Source organism: Schistocerca serialis, chromosome 5, assembly GCF_023864345.2.
Source record: "Schistocerca serialis cubense isolate TAMUIC-IGC-003099 chromosome 5, iqSchSeri2.2, whole genome shotgun sequence".
Taxonomy (NCBI): Eukaryota; Metazoa; Arthropoda; class Insecta; order Orthoptera; family Acrididae; genus Schistocerca; species Schistocerca serialis.
Window position 1 is genome coordinate 155,492,288 of NC_064642.1, and position 18,333 is coordinate 155,510,620.

At 45.1% G+C, this 18,333-nt stretch overlaps 1 protein-coding gene across 3 annotated transcripts in view; it reads right to left on the reverse strand.

Moving 5' to 3' along the window:
- LOC126480876 (protein TANC2) overlaps positions 1-18,333 on the reverse strand; it is a 655,944-nt gene that overhangs the window by 530,970 nt on the left and 106,641 nt on the right. The window contains exon 1 of one of the 3 annotated variants that reach the window (XM_050104256.1): positions 7,780-7,963. The exons of the other annotated variants lie outside the window; for them this stretch is intronic. Coding sequence (XP_049960213.1) covers positions 7,780-7,867 — 88 coding nt within the window. The 5' untranslated portion in view covers positions 7,868-7,963. Of the gene's footprint in view, positions 1-7,779; positions 7,964-18,333 lie in introns of those variants that run through there. 3 annotated transcript variants of the gene reach the window in all.

An 18,333-nucleotide genomic window follows, 5' to 3' on the forward strand; every position in this document is an offset into this window, starting at 1 on the left:
CTAGACGGTTCACCGCTTCCTGTTTCTAGGGAACCTAGTAACACTCTGATCGCATACGCAACCGAAGTGATCAAAATAAGGTACGCCCAATAAATATGCAACACACATAACGTACAGATAACGCGTTTCAATCTTAAGTGACCAAGGCTACTAAGAAAACTACTGCGGTCTCCGCTTACTAACGGTAGCTTACGGTAATTTTACAACTCTATTACTGCCACATATCAATGAACGGAAGAGAATACCACGAGCATGGGTCATTTCATAACGCAGACCAGTGGTATACGGGGTACCATCGAATTCCACCGATAAATTTCCGCAAGTTTTTAAGGATATTTTCTGAATATTTCGGTAAAAGGGATCCATGGTATCTGGGGATCAATAACAAATAAAGCAATTACGATTTTTTTCATTTGCTGCTCCAATTACCCTTGTCTCTGTCAAAGTAGGTTCTCAACAGTGAGAAAATCTGTAATATCTAATTACCAAAACATAGGATACCCAACCCTCCTTTGCAAAGGTACTGTGATGTTGTTGACATCGCTGCGAGAACAGCCTAACACAGCGTCATGCTGCTGTCCTTTCATCACCTATTCACGAGTTGCGTATCGACCAGTTCTTCTTCAGTAAACCTATCCCGCTGCTATTGCTGTGAGCATAAAACTAACACCACAAAAAAAGAAAAACAACCGAGACAGAACGGCGCAGTATTGAATGCAACCTGAGAGCGAAGAGTAAACTGGATGGTACTTTTATCAGTAAATATCGTACGGGGATAGAACAACTTTATTTCCAAATCATACAAACAGCACATACCAATGCTATTTGCACTGATGTGCAGATATTTCCAGTGCAACAAAGATACAAGGATAGACGGACGTAATAAATCAAACACAATGTAATTACTCTGTAACAAGTCACCGGAGACCATAAGTCTCTTGTGCTAAAACACTCAGCAAATATTCCTGAATAACGTGCGGGATTTTTATCGGTGAAGTTAACACAGATTTAAAAAAACGACAAATGTCGCTTTAATACAAAACGTGCTGAACGGGCAACATTATCCGCCAGCGTAACCGAGAATGTTAAGCGATCTCTTCAGGAAGGGGGGGATATGCTGGCCCCGGATTCAGTCCGACCAGCGAATTAACGACTAGGTGTTTTTATATGGTTTCCCACGTCGCAGTAGGTGAGTACCGGCATGGTTTCCATGTTCCGCCTCAGATACACGCTATGCAAACATTTAATACACTTTCTCACGGAATTTACTCTATACCCAGACAGACTGGGTACACTACTTCTGTCATCGGGTGTGAATAGGAGACTGATATCTTAGCTGTTCGGTCTCCTTAAATACTTAACCAGCATCAGCAGGCAACCTTATATGTGTAGCGAGCAAGACCCCTGTGACGAAGGAAATGACAAAATTCCAGGAGTAACTGCGAATATTATTACTGAAACCGAGTAACCGTTTATCAGTTTTACAGAAAGATTTTGTTCATGTTGTTAAGGCTGCAGAGTGTGTCTGGCAATCTATTGCTCTTGATGAAGTGACTGATGACACTTAATGGAACTGTTTCTATTACCACTATCTCTTTAGAGCAAAATACGCAAAATCGCAGAGATATTTGTAAACTAGGGTAGGAATAAGGCACTGCATCTGATCACAATAATTTTGGCAGTTTCCTCTTGCCGACAGAATCAGGATGATGAAAATCGTTCTCAGCAACGAGAATCCAACTGATTACCTCCTGATGGAATGATGGTGGAACTTACAGATAGCGGTTTAAGGAAGGCAGAAAGAATGTGACAACGGGAAGCTAAATACAAATAAACGCTTAAATAACGCAGTACGAGAAGAAAGCAAATGGGAATCCTCCTTGGAGGAACTGTCCTAGCCTCAACAGAAAAATCTGAAAATTTAAATTGAGATGTCAAATGGTTCAGATGGCTCTGAGCACTATGGGACTTAACATCTGATGTCATCAGTCCCCTAGAACTTAGAACTACTTAAACCTAACAACCTAAGGACATCACACACAACCATGCCCGAGGCAGGATTCGAAGCTGCGACCGTAGCGGTCACGCAGTTCCAGACTGAAGCGCCTAGAACCGCTCGGCCACGCCGGCCGGCTGAGATGTCGAGGTAGGGACTGGAAGCCTCATTGATCGATGGCAGAGTGGAAGAATGAAGGAAGATTAGGGTTTAACGTCCCGTCGACAATGAGGTCATTAGAGACGCAGCAGAAGCCCGCAATGTTTTAATGATAGAGAAGGAAATCGGCCGTATCATTTCAAAGTAACCATCCAGGCTTTTGCCTGGAACGATCTGGCATAATCACGGAAAACCTAAGAAGGATGGTAGGATACGGATTTGAACCGTCATCTTCTCCGGTGCAGATGCCACCACGCTCGGTGACAGACTGCAGTGAGCAGGTGATGCCCTTCAGAAACGTAAACAATAGCTTTCTCATCCTACTCGACAAACGCCATGTGCGCGAAATAGTTCGTATCATTCTTCCCCTGTCACGGTACAAATGCTTACGCGGAAATGGACTGGAAGCTGTGGAGCTAGTACAGACTTCCCGAGGGGAAGGTCGCAACCCCTTCCTCGTTTGACCAGTTGTTTCGCCTGTTACGGAACGCTTTCTCCAAAAGCGGGTACAATGGAGAAAGCAGTCGGGGAACCGGTGGCCGCCCGAAGCCGCCACTTGTACCGATGATGATTGATACCGGCCGTGGGCTGGCGTAACCAGAGCGTAAACAGCGGGAGGGCCCCGAGAGAGCTGCGAAGATGCGAAGTTGCCGCAGCCTCCAGGGAGGCAAAGTAGTTTCTAAACCGCGAACTGTAACTTCAGTCAAAATGTCTCGGCTTCAAATTAGTTGCAAGCAAATCATAAATGTTACTTAATTGAAACGCTCAGCTGCCGACCGGTGTTGTTGTATACCTCGATGGGGACAGCTGAAAATGTGTGCCCCAACCGGGACTTGGACCCGAGATCTCCTGCTTAGGGTTCCCGGGTTCGATTCCCGGCGGGGTCAGGGATTTTCTCTGCCTCTTGATGGCTGGGTGTTGTGTGTTGTCCTTAGGTTAGTTATGTTTAAGTAGTTCTAAGTTCTAGGGGACTGATGACCATCGATGTTAAGTCCCATAGTGTTCAGATCCATTTGAACCATTTTCTCCTGCTTACATGGGAGACGTGTTATCCTTCTGAGCCACCGAGGACAGAGATGAACAGCGCGACTGCAGGGACTTATCCCTTGCGCGCTTCCTGTGAGACCCACATTCCCAACTGTCCACAATCTACATACGTGATGTTCCTGATAGATATTTGCCCATCCACTCATTACTCGCGCCAACTAAGGAGACGATTCCCGTAAGAGTTCGTGCAACCTGTGCGCATTCGCACAGACGAAGGTCAATGGGGCACACATTTTCAGCTCTCCCCATCGAGGTATATCAACACTTGTCGGCAGCTGAGGGTTTTAATTAATTATCATTTATTCTAGAGAAGCTGCACGGTCATCAATGGTATCTGTTCATTCGAGAACAGTTACTGTCTTAATAAATAATAAATGTGTTTCTCACCAGATGCTTCAGATCAAGAAGTCTTTGCTTTAAAGTTGAAGAATACCGTCTAAGTTGAGCAATAACTACATAAGTAGTCCGCAAGTCACATGTCGGTATGTGACGGAGAGTATTTCCGGTACCACTATGTGATTCACTCTTTCCTGTTCAATTCGGGAATGGGGCGTGGGAAGAAGGAGAGTCGGTCAGCCTCTGTATTGGCTCTGATTTCTCGAATTATATCGCCGTGGTCATTTCGTGAAACGTATGTAGGCGGAAGTAGTATGTTGTCAGACTCTTCCCGGAAAGAACGCTCTCGAAATTTCAATAGTAAGTCTCTCCATGATGCACAACACCTCTCAGGTAGCGTCTGCCATTGGCGTTTGTTGAGTGTCTCTGTAACGCTCTCGCGCCGACAAAACGGTCCAGTGACGAAATATGCCGCTCTTCTTGGGATCTTCTCTATCTCTGCCTCGTTATTTTCATAGGCTGATAAACAGCAGTCAAGAATCGGTCGAGCAAGCGCATTGCAAGCCACCTCTTTAGTGGGTGAATTACATTTCCTTAAAATCTTTCTATGAATCTCAGTCTGGCATCTACTTTTCCTACTATTCGTTTTATACGGTCATTTCACTTAACTGCCATTGTTAAAGGTTCACCGTCCACTGCTGGATACGTCAGTCCGCCACCAGCAATGGAGCGTGAATCTTTGACAATGCCATTCAACTGTGTTGACGAGACATCAAGAAAGTCACAAACGTCGGCCAAAGCTGCCGTGACCAACAATCTTATGCGTAAAGTGAGATAAATTCGAAAAATAAGAGGTAGAAAATCCATGTATAGTTAAGATTCATTTGTTCCTTTACTGTGGCGTATACCATAATAATTGCGGCTTGAACTGATGTGACGACGCAGATTTCTAAATCTGTCACTAAGCAAAGAAACGGTAACAAGTTTCTACTGATGTTGCAAGCGGCAAAGTGGTCCACTCACAGAAGGAGTAAAATTTGAAGCAAAAACGCCTGCACCGAGCGAGGTGGCGCAGTGGTTAGACACTGGACTCGCATTCGGGAGGACGACGGTTCAATCCCGCGTCCGGCCATCCTGATTTAGGTTTTCCGTGATTTCCCTAAATCACTCCAGGCAAATGCCGGGATGGTTCCTCTAAAAGGGCACGGCAGACTTCCTTCCCCGTCCTTCCCTAATCCGATGAGACGGATGACCACGCTGTCTGGTCTCCTTCCCCAAAACCAACCAACCAACCAAAAACGCCTGGCACTGTGACCAGCTTGAGAACCAACATCACCGGTACTGAATCTGTCACAGTGCGATATGTCACAAGTGAACACCGATGCGTATGTGGGCGTGGCTACAGATTAGCCGATGTTTACATTCCCGGGTGCCCGGGTGTTCTGTTTGAAACAACCAGCGCTGGGCGACACAACAACCGCGTTTTCTCAAGGCTGTTGCGCTTTAGCACACTAGCGGCTGTCCTCGCTACAAAAAGCGAAGCTGTCAAGTTTTTCAGAACACAGCTACTCTGATGGTGTTAGGTTAGCATACTTTCGAAATTACCTGTCGACCTCGAGATACGTCAGATGTATGTTGCTCTGAAGTCACGAATGTACTTGAGAAAGACTGACTGTCGTTGGTCTCCTGTTTCGTTTGGTGTGCCGTCCTCGCTACAAAAAGCGAAGCTGTCAAGTTTTTCAGAACACAGCTACTCTGATGGTGTTAGGTTAGCATACTTTCGAAATTACCTGTCGACCTCGAGATACGTCAGATGTATGTTGCTCTGAAGTCACGAATGTACTTGAGAAAGACTGACTGTCGTTGGTCTCCTGTTTCGTTTGGTGTGCCGTCTCTTACCACAGCATTCTCGCCAAAGGCAGAACTGGTAATTGTTGCTCGTAGCTTTGTTTAGATTACTATTCTATCCTTTGCCTGGAGTTATTTAGGGCGAACACAGTTATTCTGTCATAGCAGCTGTGATGGGATCTGAACAACACGGCGTGTCTCAGTCCATATTTTCAAGGTTGGATTCTAGGAGGTATTTTGGTACTTAACGTGACTTAAACTTGTAACAGCGTTTTGTATATGCTAAACTGAACGCGCATTAATTAGCTTGGATCGGAGACAGTAAACAAAATTATCAGTAGTACAGCTCTCAACTGCAAAATTAATCTTCGGTTTGTTGAGTATTAGACTTTATTTGTATATTCCACATACAAGTAGAGAGATTCGTCTTTGTGTCGGTTTTACCCAAACAAATTACTGTTCCCGATTTTATTTTTGATATAACGCTATGTAACAGCCATTATGTTTCTTACAGTACAAGTAGATGCACTTTTATGTGTGGCAAACGCTATTTAACAGCCGTTATGTTTCTAACGGTATAGGTAGCTGCACTCTTACGTGTGACAAATGGATGCCAGTAAGTTTCCCACGTGCCGACGTATTGGTTGATAACTCAGCGACTATTTCAACGAAATACTCTCCAGAACTTCGATGCTACATCTGAGTGGGTTTGTAATACGAACGTGTGTGTGTGCTAAACTAGTCTGTGCTGCAACGAAAATTCCTCCCCTTCAACTTTGCAAATGCATCACGCAGGCCACTACTCGACGACTTGTCTTCCTGCAAGGAACAAACAGGAAGCATGTCACGGCAAGGGGATTTTGTTTCGTGTACTCTGACTTTTCGTCATATCGACCAAGGAACTAGACAGCACTTTAGAAAGTCATTCTGACTGTCATTATGTTCACGACAGAGTAAAAGACTTCGTGACAGTCGGTCTCATGGTATTACGATCAAAGGAGGTGTACCGTGGTGGGGGTGAGACAGAACATCTGCTGGTTCCAGCCAAAAACCAAGCTATAGACCACAGTTTAAAGTAGTGAGAGAATTGTCTTTATACTCCATAACAAAATAATTTTGTTCTTTATAGGAACGAACAGATGCACTGACTCACTACTAGAATTATGTTCTGCACACATCTTTACATCTGTCTTGTGCAGATATGAAGACACAGTGAAGCTTTTCAAAATTAATGAATACTGAAAATCACCGTGTCAGACAACGAGAACCGTAATGATTCACTTGCGAAACTCATCGAATTGGGCGGTGCCACATATTAAGAGCGACACACTAGGACCATAAGAAAGTAAACTGTTTCCAGAATGAAATTTTCACTCTGCAGCGGAGTGTCCGCTGGTATGAAACTTCCTGACAGATTAAAACTGTGTGCCGGATCGAGACTCGAACTCGGAACCTTTGCCTTTCGCGGGCAAGTAGAGCACTTGCCTGCGAAATGCAAAGGTCCCGAGTTCGAGTCTCGGGCAAGTAGAGCATTTGCCCGCGAAAGGCAAAGGTTGCCAATTCGAGTCTCGGTCCGGCACAAAGTAAACTGTGTTGGCAATTGTTGAGAAAAGTACATATGAAAACAACTATTACAATAGTATTCAGTAAATGCTGCTCTGTAAAGCAGAGAAATGGCGGTAAGATATCGCCAGGAGAATAACTGTGGTCGAAGTTCGGCCATTTTCCGCCAGGGGATGCCTTATATGTCAATTGTCAACCGCCAGACACTGTTACCTGCAAAATCAGTTGGATGAATTTTAGAATCGTTCATAAAACCGCCGTAGGGTTCAGTTCTTTCACCATCCGCCAGAATGAGACGATGCTCATTCTCCTATCATCATCGTCTGTTGAAAAACACATGACAAGCGTATTCCTGTTTTAGCCTGCTCGGCTAATTCTTTACCTGACACTGTACACAAATTGATCACCTCCCTCACAGGTTAGCGGTTAGCCACATCGTTTAATGTACGCTGATGGAGCTGTAAATCACCCACAAACGTTGCTAAGGACACTTTTAACATGCTTGTCTGAAATCTCCGATGACGATAACGTTTAAAATACAGTACATTTTAAGATCTGTTTTGAAATCATGGGTAGCAACAGACAACGGGACGAACATCAGTTACTCAGAAGCATGGCGTTGTGTTAAAACTGGATGTTGACCACGGTCGCCAACTTAAAGTATCGTTTTGGGCGGCAGACGTATATACACGCACAGTGGTGGCAACTCCATGAGGCTGTAGGATGCCGGCCGGCAGCGCAGTAGCGTCCTCCGCGGCTCCGCCTCCAGCTGCCCGCTTCCCGCCGCTGGTTGCTCGGGGCTCTGCGCCGTGCGTTGTTTGTGTACTCACCGGCTTCAGTGGACGCCCAGAAGGCGGCTTCGGCGTCCTCCTCTTCGGCGGTGGGCCCGCCGGGCAGCGCCTGCCTCTCAGACGGCATGACACCTGCCGGTGCTCTCACTGGCGCGCGATCACTGGGCCGTGCCACATGGCCGGGAAGCAGACGCCTCGCACTCGCGACCACACACTACGACACCCACGCCACGACTGCGCCGCTCCAGTCGGCCGCCCTGCCTGTAGACGACGCCGCCGGGCCGAGCTCTGCCGAGGGGGACCGACGCGAGCCGAGTTGTAGGCCCCGGTGCCCGGAGCCGAGGAGACCTACTTCGGCGTCTTGGGAGTAGGGAGGAGGCATCACCGCGCCACCATTCACTAAAACAGTTATCCGCGGCGTTCCCGCTGCCGACCGCTTTGCCCGCCTGCTCTTGCGTGGGAGCCACCACCATTCATGACCGCTCGCTCTCACGACTTCGTATCTCGGTAGTGCGTGAAGTCGAACCCCTGCGCTGCCAAGCAACTGCAGTTGCTCCTCCAATAGTTATGCACGACCCACTATAACCGGTATCCAGTGCGGTGTGGAACATGGCTACCTTGGTGACTGAGACCTGAACGACAATATGACGAAGAAGAGAGACCTACTGCATCTACGGAAATTGTGCAAATTAGTACGAATACTGACAGCTCCCACGAATTTTCCAAATGATTCGATTCCAGCCTGCGCTATCGAGCAGTATGGGCCATAGAGCGTTTTCAGGTACCTAAATACATTTTTTGGCTGTGTGGTCATCAAAATGTAGGATGGCAAATGTTGCCTCTTTCACGTGTTATATGCAAGGTTACAGGCATGGTTTACAGACAGCACGAGAAGAGACCAGCATGACAACATTTTAAATGGCTCTAAGTACTATGGGACTTAAAATCTGAGGTCAGCAGTCCCCTAGACTTAGAACTACTTAAACCTAACTAACCTAAGGACATCACACACATCCATGCCCGAGGCAGAATTCGAACCTACGACCGTAGGACAACATTTATCATCGCACAGTTCATGGTCATATAGTTAAAAAAAAATGAGTAGGTACGTTCAAACGGCATAAGGTTGAAACCAAATAATGACAAGATGGAAACATTTAAAAAACAAGGTTGTTGTTGTTGTGGTCTTCAGTCCAGAGACTGGTTTGATGCCGCTCTCCATGCTACTTTATCCTGTGCAAGGTTTTTCATCTCCCAGTACCTACTGCAACCTACATCCTTCTGAATCTGTTTAGTGTATTCGTCTCTTGGTCTCCTTCTGCGATTTTTATCCTCCACGCTGCCCTCCAATACTAAATTGGTGATCCATTGATGCCTCAGAATATGCCCTACCAACTGATCCCTTCTTCTAGTCAAGTTGTGCCACAAATTTCTCTTCTCTCCAGTTCTATTCAATACTTCTTCATTAGTTATGGTTAGTTAGGTTTAAGTAGATCTGAGTTATAGGGGACTGATGACCACAGATGTTAAGTCCCATAGTGCTCAGAACCATTTGAACCACTAATTATGTGATCTACCCATCTAATCTTCAGCATTCTTCTCTAGCACCACATTTCGAAAGCTTCTATTCTCTTCTTGTCTAAACTATTTATCGTGCATGTTTCACTTCCATACATGGCTACACTCCATACAAATACTTTCAGAAACGACTTCCTGTATTATTTAATCGTATGGCTAGGGCCCCCCGTTTGGCAGGCCGTTCGCCAGGTGCCGGTCTTTCAATTTGACGCCACTTCGGCGACCTGCAGTCGATGAGGATGATAGGATGATGATGAGGAGAGCACAACACCCAGTCCCTGCTCGGAGAAAATTCCCCGACCCAGCCGGGAATCGAATTCGGTCCCAGAGGATTGACAATGCGTCACGCTGACCATTCAGCTACCGGGGTCGGACATGAAACACGGTAATATGGTGATAATCTAGAACCTTCCATGGCAGCTCAAATAGCCTGAAGTTTCTTGGAAAGATAGCACATAAAAATGTAGTGTGCAATGGAATTTCACAAGTGTATCACGTATCGCAAAGAAACCACTACAGTTACTTAAGAGAAGCTGATTCAAGACAGCGACGAAAACATGATGGTCACAGAACTTCTATTGATCGAAATGATCGTCTTTAGGGTCCAAAACGATTTTCCAGTACATTGTATTGGAATGTGTACTCAAGATATAGCTACACTTACACTTTCCCATACTGTTGTTGTTGTTGTGGTCTTCAGTCCTGAGACTGGTTTGATGCAGCTCTCCATGCTACTCTATCCTGTGCAAGCTTTTTCATCTCCCAGTACCTACTGCAACCTACATCCTTCTGAATCTGCTTAGTGTATTCATCTCTTGGTCTCCCTCTACGATTTTTTCCGTCCACGCTGCCCTCCAATACTAAATTGGTGATCCCTTGATGCCTCAGAACATGTCCTACCAACTGATCCCTTCTTCTGGTCAAGTTGTGTCACAAACCTCTCTTCTCCCCAATCCTACTCAATACTTCCTCATTAGTTATGTGATCTACCCATCTAATCTTCAGCATTCTTCTGTAGCACCACATTTCGAAAGCTTCTATTCTCATCTTGTCCAAACTATTTATCGTCCATGTTTCACTTCCATACATGGCTACACTCCATACAAATACTTTCAGAAACGACTTCCTGACACTTAAATCTATACTTGATGTTAACAAATTTCTCTTCTTCAGAAACGCTTTCCTTGCCATTGCCAGTCTACATTTTATATCCTCTCTACTTCGACCATCATCAGTTATTTTGCTCCCCAAATAGCAAAACTCCTTTACTACTTTAAGTGTCTCATTTTATAATCTAATTCCCTCAGCATCACCAGACTTAATTACATTCCATTACCCTTGTTTTGCTTTTGTTGATGTTCATCTTATATCCTCCTTTCAAGACACTGTCCATTCCATTCAACTGCTCTTCCAAGTCCTTTGCTGTCTCTGACAGAATGACAATGTCATCGGCGAACCTCAAAGTTTTTATTTCTTCTCCATGGATTTTAATACCTACTCCGAATTTTTCTTTTGTTTCCTTTACTGCTTGCTCAATATACAGATTGAATAACATCGGGGAGAGGCTACAACCCGGTCTTACTCCCTTCCCAACCACTGCTTCCCTTTCATGTCCCTCGACTCTTATAACTGCCATCTGGTTTCTGTACAAATTGTAAATAGCCTTTCGCTCCCTATATTTTACCCCTGCCACCTTTAGAATTTGAAAGAGAGTATTCCAGTCAACATTGTCAAAAGCTTTCTCTACGTCTACAAATGTTAGAAACGTAGGTTTGCCTTTCCTTAATCTTTCTTCTAAGATAAGTCGTAAGGTCAGTATTGCCTCACGTGTTCCAGTGTTTCTACGGAATCCAAACTGGTCTTCCCCGAGGTCGGCTTCTACTAGTTTTTCCATTCGTCTGTAAAGAATTCGTGTTAGTATTTTGCAGCTGTGACTTATTAAACTGATAGTTCGGTAATTTTCACAACTGTCAACACCTGCTTTCTTTGGGATTGGAATTATTATATTCTTCTTGAAGTCTGAGGGTATTTTGCCTGTTTCATACATCTTGCTCACCAGATGGTAGAGTTTTGTCAGGACTGGCTCTCCCAAGGCCGTCAGTAGTTCCAATGGAATGTTGTCTACTCCGGGGGCCTTGTTTCGACTCAGGTCTTTCAGTGCTCTGTCAAACTCTTCACGCAAACTTTCCCACACTAAGGTGACAAAAGTCATGGGATACCTCCTAATATCGTTACGTGGGATGGATTCAACAAGTCGTTGGAAGTCCTCCGCAGAAATACTGAGCCGTACTGCCTCTGTAGCTGTCCATAATTGCGAAAGTGTTGATGGTGTAGGATTTTCTACATGAGCTGACCTCTGGATTACTTCCCATAAATGTTCGATGGGACTCGTGTCGGGCGATCTGAATGGCCAAATCATTCGCTCGAATTGTCCAGAATGTTCTTCAAACAAACGAACAACTGTGGCTCGGTGATAAGACATCGTTGTTTGGAAACATGAATTCCTGAATGGCTTCATATGGTCTCCAAGCAACTGAACATAACCATTTCCAGTCAATGATCGGTTCAGTTGGAACAGAGAACCGACTTCATTCCATGCAAACACAGTCCACACCATTATGGAGCCACCACCTACTTGCAAACAGCCCTGTTGACAGCTTGGGTCCACGTATCCGCGGGGTTTGGGGACTCGTCCGACGAGGCCCCGGTTTTCCAGTCGTCCAGGGTCCAAACGATATGGTCACGAGCCCAAGAGAGGCGCTGCAGGCGATGACGTCTGCTGCCATAGCCAATTGACGCCACATTTCGCTGCACTGTCGTGCGGCCCGCTCTAATTTCTGCGGTTATTTCACGCAGTGTTGCTTATCTGATAGTACTGGGAATTCTAACCAAATATACTTTTCTCAGTCGTTAAGCTAAGGCACTGCGTTGTCCGTGGTGAGAGGTAATACCTGAGGTTTGCCGGCCGAAGTGGCCGTGCGGTTAAAGGCGCTGCAGTCTGGAACCGCAAGACCGCTACGGTCGCAGGTTCGAATCCTGCCTCGGGCATGGACGTGTGTGATGTCCTTAGGTTAGTTAGGTTTAAGTAGTTCTAAGTTCTAGGGGACTGATGACCACCGATGTTAAGTCCCATAGTGCTCAGAGCCAATACCTGAGGTTTGTTATTCTCACACACTTTTGACACTGTGGATTTAGGGAAATTGAATTCCCTAAACGATTTCTTGAAATGGAATGTCCCATGCGTCTAGCTCCAACCACCATTCCTCGTTCAAAGTATGTCAATTCCCGTCGTGCGTCCATAATCACATCGGAAACTTTTTCACCTGAATCACCGGAGTAAAATGGTTCAAATGGCTCTGAGACTATGGGACTTAACATCTGAGGTCATCAGTCCCCTAGAACTTAGAACTACTTAAACCTAACTAACCTAAGGACATCACACACATCCATGCCCGAGGCAGGATTCGAACCTGCGACTGTAGCGGTCGCGCTGTTCCAGACTGAAGCGCCTAGAACCGCACGGCCACACCGGCCGGCACGCTTTCCATCGACACTGGGCGTAGCTTGAAGGAAGTGATGAATAGCGTTTACTTGGGCTGAATCTAGCTCCACGGCGCAAAAAAGAAACGGTAAATATCATTCATAAATCGCATTTGAATGGCTCATCTGTCTGCAGGAAGCATTTTAGATAGATCCCTAAGAGCATTCGTCGCGAATAACTCTTTCAATTTTCGAATCTAATTACATGTATTTTGTGGCACAGTCCTTCGCCTCCATATTCTTCCTCCGAGGAATGCAAGTGCAGAAATTGTGGATAGCTGTTGTAGTATTTGGAATGTAGGAGAGAGCCGATAGAGCATCTCGTGTATAGTCAGCGTACCAGGATAGCTCAACTGGCAAGAGCAGTGTCTATGAGAGGCAGGAAAGATTAAAGTTTCGGTTCGCCCCCCAATTTTAATTTTTACCGAAATTTTATTACAGAGCGTCTTCCGCTGCGAAGTGAAGATTTTATTCTGGGATGTGAAAATGAGCGCATGTGCCATCTCATCAAGAGAGAACATACCATTCGTTTTAGATTATATAGAAGTTCGCAGTGGTAGCTGAAGCCGTCTTGTGGTTACGATAAAGGGTCGGAGTTTAGAAAGTAAAAAGAAATGTTCGAGAGAGGAGGGGGAGTCGAACCCGCGTCGCCTGGACTGCAGAGAAAGGCGCGAGGCCGCCGGCAGCCGCGTCACCCCGTACAGTTTGGGCCTCTCTCCTCGCATGCCTACACGCCTCTTCAGCTGTTGCGTCACTTTGCGCGCCTGATTCACAACGAGAGCGAGAGCGCGCGCGCGCCAACAGGTAACAGCTCGCTGTCGCCTACACACTGTTCCAACTTAGGGCGCGTCTGATTACTGACAAGGACAGGGGTAGAATGCGGTGCTTGCTCCCCGGTTCTGCACGGGAAGGAAGGAATGCAACAGCCCTCACACGTGCAACAATGTTGTCAAACCGTCAATGAATTTATCGTCTGGGGGTGCCTATTAACGTACTGTTAATACTAGAAATCTTGACGAGCATCGTCCATTCAGACGTTCAGTATTTCATGAACCACACACATGAGGTTAGTGTGCACTGTTTATGTTTTCAGTTCCTCTTTGTGCATATTATGGTATGAAGAAAAAATGGCTCTGAGCACTATGGGACTTAACATCTGAGGTCATCAGTCCCCTATAACTTAGAACTAATTAAACCTAACTAACCTAAGGACATCATACACATCCATGCCCGAGGCAGGATTCGAACCTGCGACCGTAGCGGTCGCGCGGTTCCAGACTGAAGCGCCTAGAACCGCATGGCCACTGCGGCCGGCATGGTATGAAGAAAAATGGTTCAAATGACTCTGAGCACTATGGGACTTTACTGTTATGTTCATCAGTCCCCTAGAACTTATAACTACTTAAACCTAACTAACCTAAGGACATCACACACATCCATGCCCGAGGCAGGATTCGAACCTGCGACCGTAGCGGTCGCGCGGTTCCAGACTGTAGCGTCTAGAACCGCTCGTGCTATGAAGAATTTTAGGATGGTCCACGGAGGATTTTCTATCACACTGCTTATGTTTGTTAGTTTGAAAATGTGGTACAGACTGGAGAATTACATAGTAGTTCAGGAAAAGTGCTTCCACTCCTAAAAATGTCATGTATCTGCAAAGCCAGTAAGAGGTCAGGAAAATGCTTGTCAGTTTGTCCAAATCCAAATTATTTCCGTACAAAACTAAAAAAAAGAAAAAAGTTTTTCGTTAATAGCCTGAACATATAATTGCTAGACATGCCGCCACTCTCATCAACGTATTTTGTTTCTCTATTTCATCTCCTATCAACATTAATACATTGCTGTGCTATGCAGGAATGATCGAAAAATAGTTTGTGAAACATTCGGGTCCAAGATATTGATTTGTCAGTGAATTAACATGTGACCAGACGCTCCAATTTTTTTCAATCATTCTCGGAACCATTTTCTCTTTTTTACTGTTTTCTTTTGCTTGTAAGCCATTTCTTTTTCACAGTATTCCGACTGATTTGATGCGGCCCACCAAGAATTTCTCTCCTGTGCCAACCTCTTCATCTCAGAGTAACACTTTCAACCTAGGTCCCCGATTATTTGCTGGATATATTCCAGTCTCTGTCTTTCTCTACAGTTTCTACCCTCTGCAGCTCCCACTAGTACCATGGAAGTCATTCCCTGATGTCTTAACAAATTCCTTATCATCTTGTCTCTTCTGATTGTCAGTGTTTTCCACAATTCCTTTCCTCTCCGATTCTTCGCAGAACCTCTTCATTCCTTACCTTATCAGTCCACCTAATTTTCGACATTCCAGTGTAGCACCACATCTCAAATGCTTCGATTCTCTTCTGTTTCGGTTTTCTCGCAGTCCATATTTCACTACTATACAATACTGTGCTCCAAATATATGTTCTCAGAAATTTCTTCCTCACATTAAAGCTTGTGTTTGATACTACCAGTTTTCTGATGGCCAGGAATGCCCTTTTTGCCATTCAAAGTCTGCTTTTGATGTCCTCCTTGCTCCTTCCCACATTGATTATTTTACTGCCTAGGCCCTAGGCAGTAGCATAGCTTAACTTCGCCTACGTTGTGACCATTAATACTGATGTTACGTTTCTCGCTGTTCTCATTTCCGCTACTTCTCTTTACTTTCGTCTTTCTTCGATTTTCTCTCAATCCATATTCTGCATCCATTAGGCTGTTCATTCCATTCAGCAGATCATGTAATTCTTATTGACTTTCACTCAGGATACCAATGTCATAAGCGAATTCTGTAACTGATATCCTTTCACCTTGAATTTTAATTCCACTCTTGAACCTTCCTATTATTCCCATCATTGCTTCTTCTATGTACAGATTGCACAGTAGGGGTGAAAGACTACATCCCTGTCTTACGCCCTTTTTAATCTGAGCAATTCGTTTTTGGTCGTCCACTCTTATTATTATCTCTTAGCTCTCGTACATATTCCATATTAACCATCTCTCCCTATAGCTTACGCCTACTTTTCTCAGAATTGCGAGGATCTTGCACCATTTTACATTGTCAAACGCTATTTCCTGGTCGACAAATTCTATGAAAGTGTCTTGATTTTTCTTTAGTCTTGCTTCCATTATCAACCGCAACATCGGAATTGCCTCTCTGGACCTTCACGTTTCCTAAAACCAAACTGATCATCATCTAACACATTCTCAATTTTCTTTTCAATTTTTCTGCAGATCATTCTTGTCATCAGTTTGGATGCAGCAGCTGTGAAGCGGAATGTGCGATAACTCTCGCAGTTGTCAGCTCTTGCAATCTTTGGAATTATGTGGATTATATTATTCCAGAAGCCAGATGGTATATCGCCAAATTCATACACTCTACACACCAACAAGAGCAGTCGCTTTCTTGGCACTTTAAGAAGTTCTGGTGGATGGTACCTGTCCCTACTGTCTTATTACTTAGGCCTTCCATAGCTCTTTTAAATTCTGATTCTAATATTGGATCCCCTATTACTTCAAAGTCTAGTCCCGTCTCTTCTTCTGTTACATTAGACAAATATTCCTCCTCATAGAGGGTTTCAGTGTACTCTTTCCACCTATCTGCTATCTCCTCTGCATTTAACAGAGGAATTCCCGTTGCACTCTTAGTGTTACCACCCTTACTTTTAATTTCACTTTCTTTTAGGCATCCGATCTCTTAACCTTGCAAAACCATGTTGTTAACTGATAATTTTTGTCAGTATTATTGAATAGGTGGAGTCGCTTCAATATAGTGAAGGTCCAACAAATTAATGTTGTCAATAAATATTGAAGTGTGCTGGCCCCTTAAGAAGCACTCCAGCATCCGATTTAGCAAAACCATATATAAAATTTCTGCAGGCTGGGCGACAGAGATTTGTGCTTCCCTGTTTCATTCCGTTTTTTGAAGAACCGCACCACCTCAATCGGTATGTGCCTCGTGAGTCAACAGATCAGTATAACGTGCGTTTGGCAAGCCTTTGCACCGCATTATGAATGGAGGCTCTTGCAGTACGGAAAAAGGAAAGAAAGTTGCACTGTAATTCGCAAGCAGCTTGAGGACTACTAAAACAAGTACGACTTACGTACGATTCCACATGTTAAGCGCAAGTGCCCCGCCCGTTTCGCGCAGCCTGCCTTCGGCACGGCACTTCGCGTGCAGAAATGAGGTGCTTGCCCGTATTTACGAGCTGGTTTTCGCCCCGCGGTACTCGCGTGGCTGGCTATCTTGCAATATATTGGATGTACACGATGCAGCGTTCGCGCACTCCTGCCAGAAGAGGCAATTCTCAGGTAACTTCCAAACACCATTTCTATGCTAATACAGAGGGTATCTCAAACTTCGACGCTATTTGTACAGTATCTCGTTAAAGAAGTGTGAGTATAACTCGTGTCAATCGCTCCTCTTTCGCGTTCACGTGAACGGCCCATTCTTTTCTTTATGTGGTGCTTAGTGGTCTATCGTGCCAGTGTGCTTACGTGCTTTGGCTGTCCTAACAAGTGGAAACCGCCCCACATTCAATCTGATCGTAGCGGTGTTATGCGTGTTGTGTTGGGATTTCTAGCGATCAGCCCGAATGTGCTGTCGAATGTAGCAATTCGGAGCTACAAATGTCAGTGCGGCACCGTAATCGAGCCCGTCGGGGTCGTTTCGGCGTGAAGCCAACAGCCGAGGAAGCAGGTAACCGTCTGGGGCTTACGTTGCGACACGAGCGAGCGATTCACCGAGATGCCAAGGACTCGACGCGCGGGAAAAATTTCTTCACACTTGAGCAGATAAGCTAAAAGGCAACTTATGTCGATCTACGTGACTGCGGTGGCCACAAGCAAGCCAGGAATGCACCCCTTTTAGCATTCCTTAATTTTCAACTTACCTGTTTTCTTCCTTCCTATCAGGATTCTGACAATTTCACTCGTCATGCCTTTACTGTACGAGGAACGTTTGAAAAGTCCGTGCAAAAATAAAAACTACTTACGTGTTGGGGGTAAACCTTTTTTTTTCGACATAGCCTCCTTTTAGACTTATACACTTCGCCCAACGCTGTTCTAATTGGTTGATCCCTTCCGAATAATAGCAATTGTCGAAGTCTGAAAAATAGCTATTGGCTGCTGCAATCACACCCTCGTTTGAATAAAATCTTTGTCCCGCCAGCCATTTCTTCAAAAATAATAGTCCGGGGAGCCAAGTTTGGAGAACAAGGGGGATGTGAAACGAGTTGGAATCTTATTTCCATTAATTTTGCGACCACAACTGCTGAGGTGTGTGCTGGTGCATTGTCGTGATGGAAAAGGACTTTTTTGCGTTTCAATCGCCGGCGTTTTTCTTGCAGCTCGGTTTTCAAACGGTACAATAACTATGAATAATATGCACCTGCAATAGTTTTACCTTTTTCCAGATTGTCGGTGAGGATTATCCCTTGCGAATCCCAATAGACAGTCGCCATAACCTTTCTGGCCGAAGGA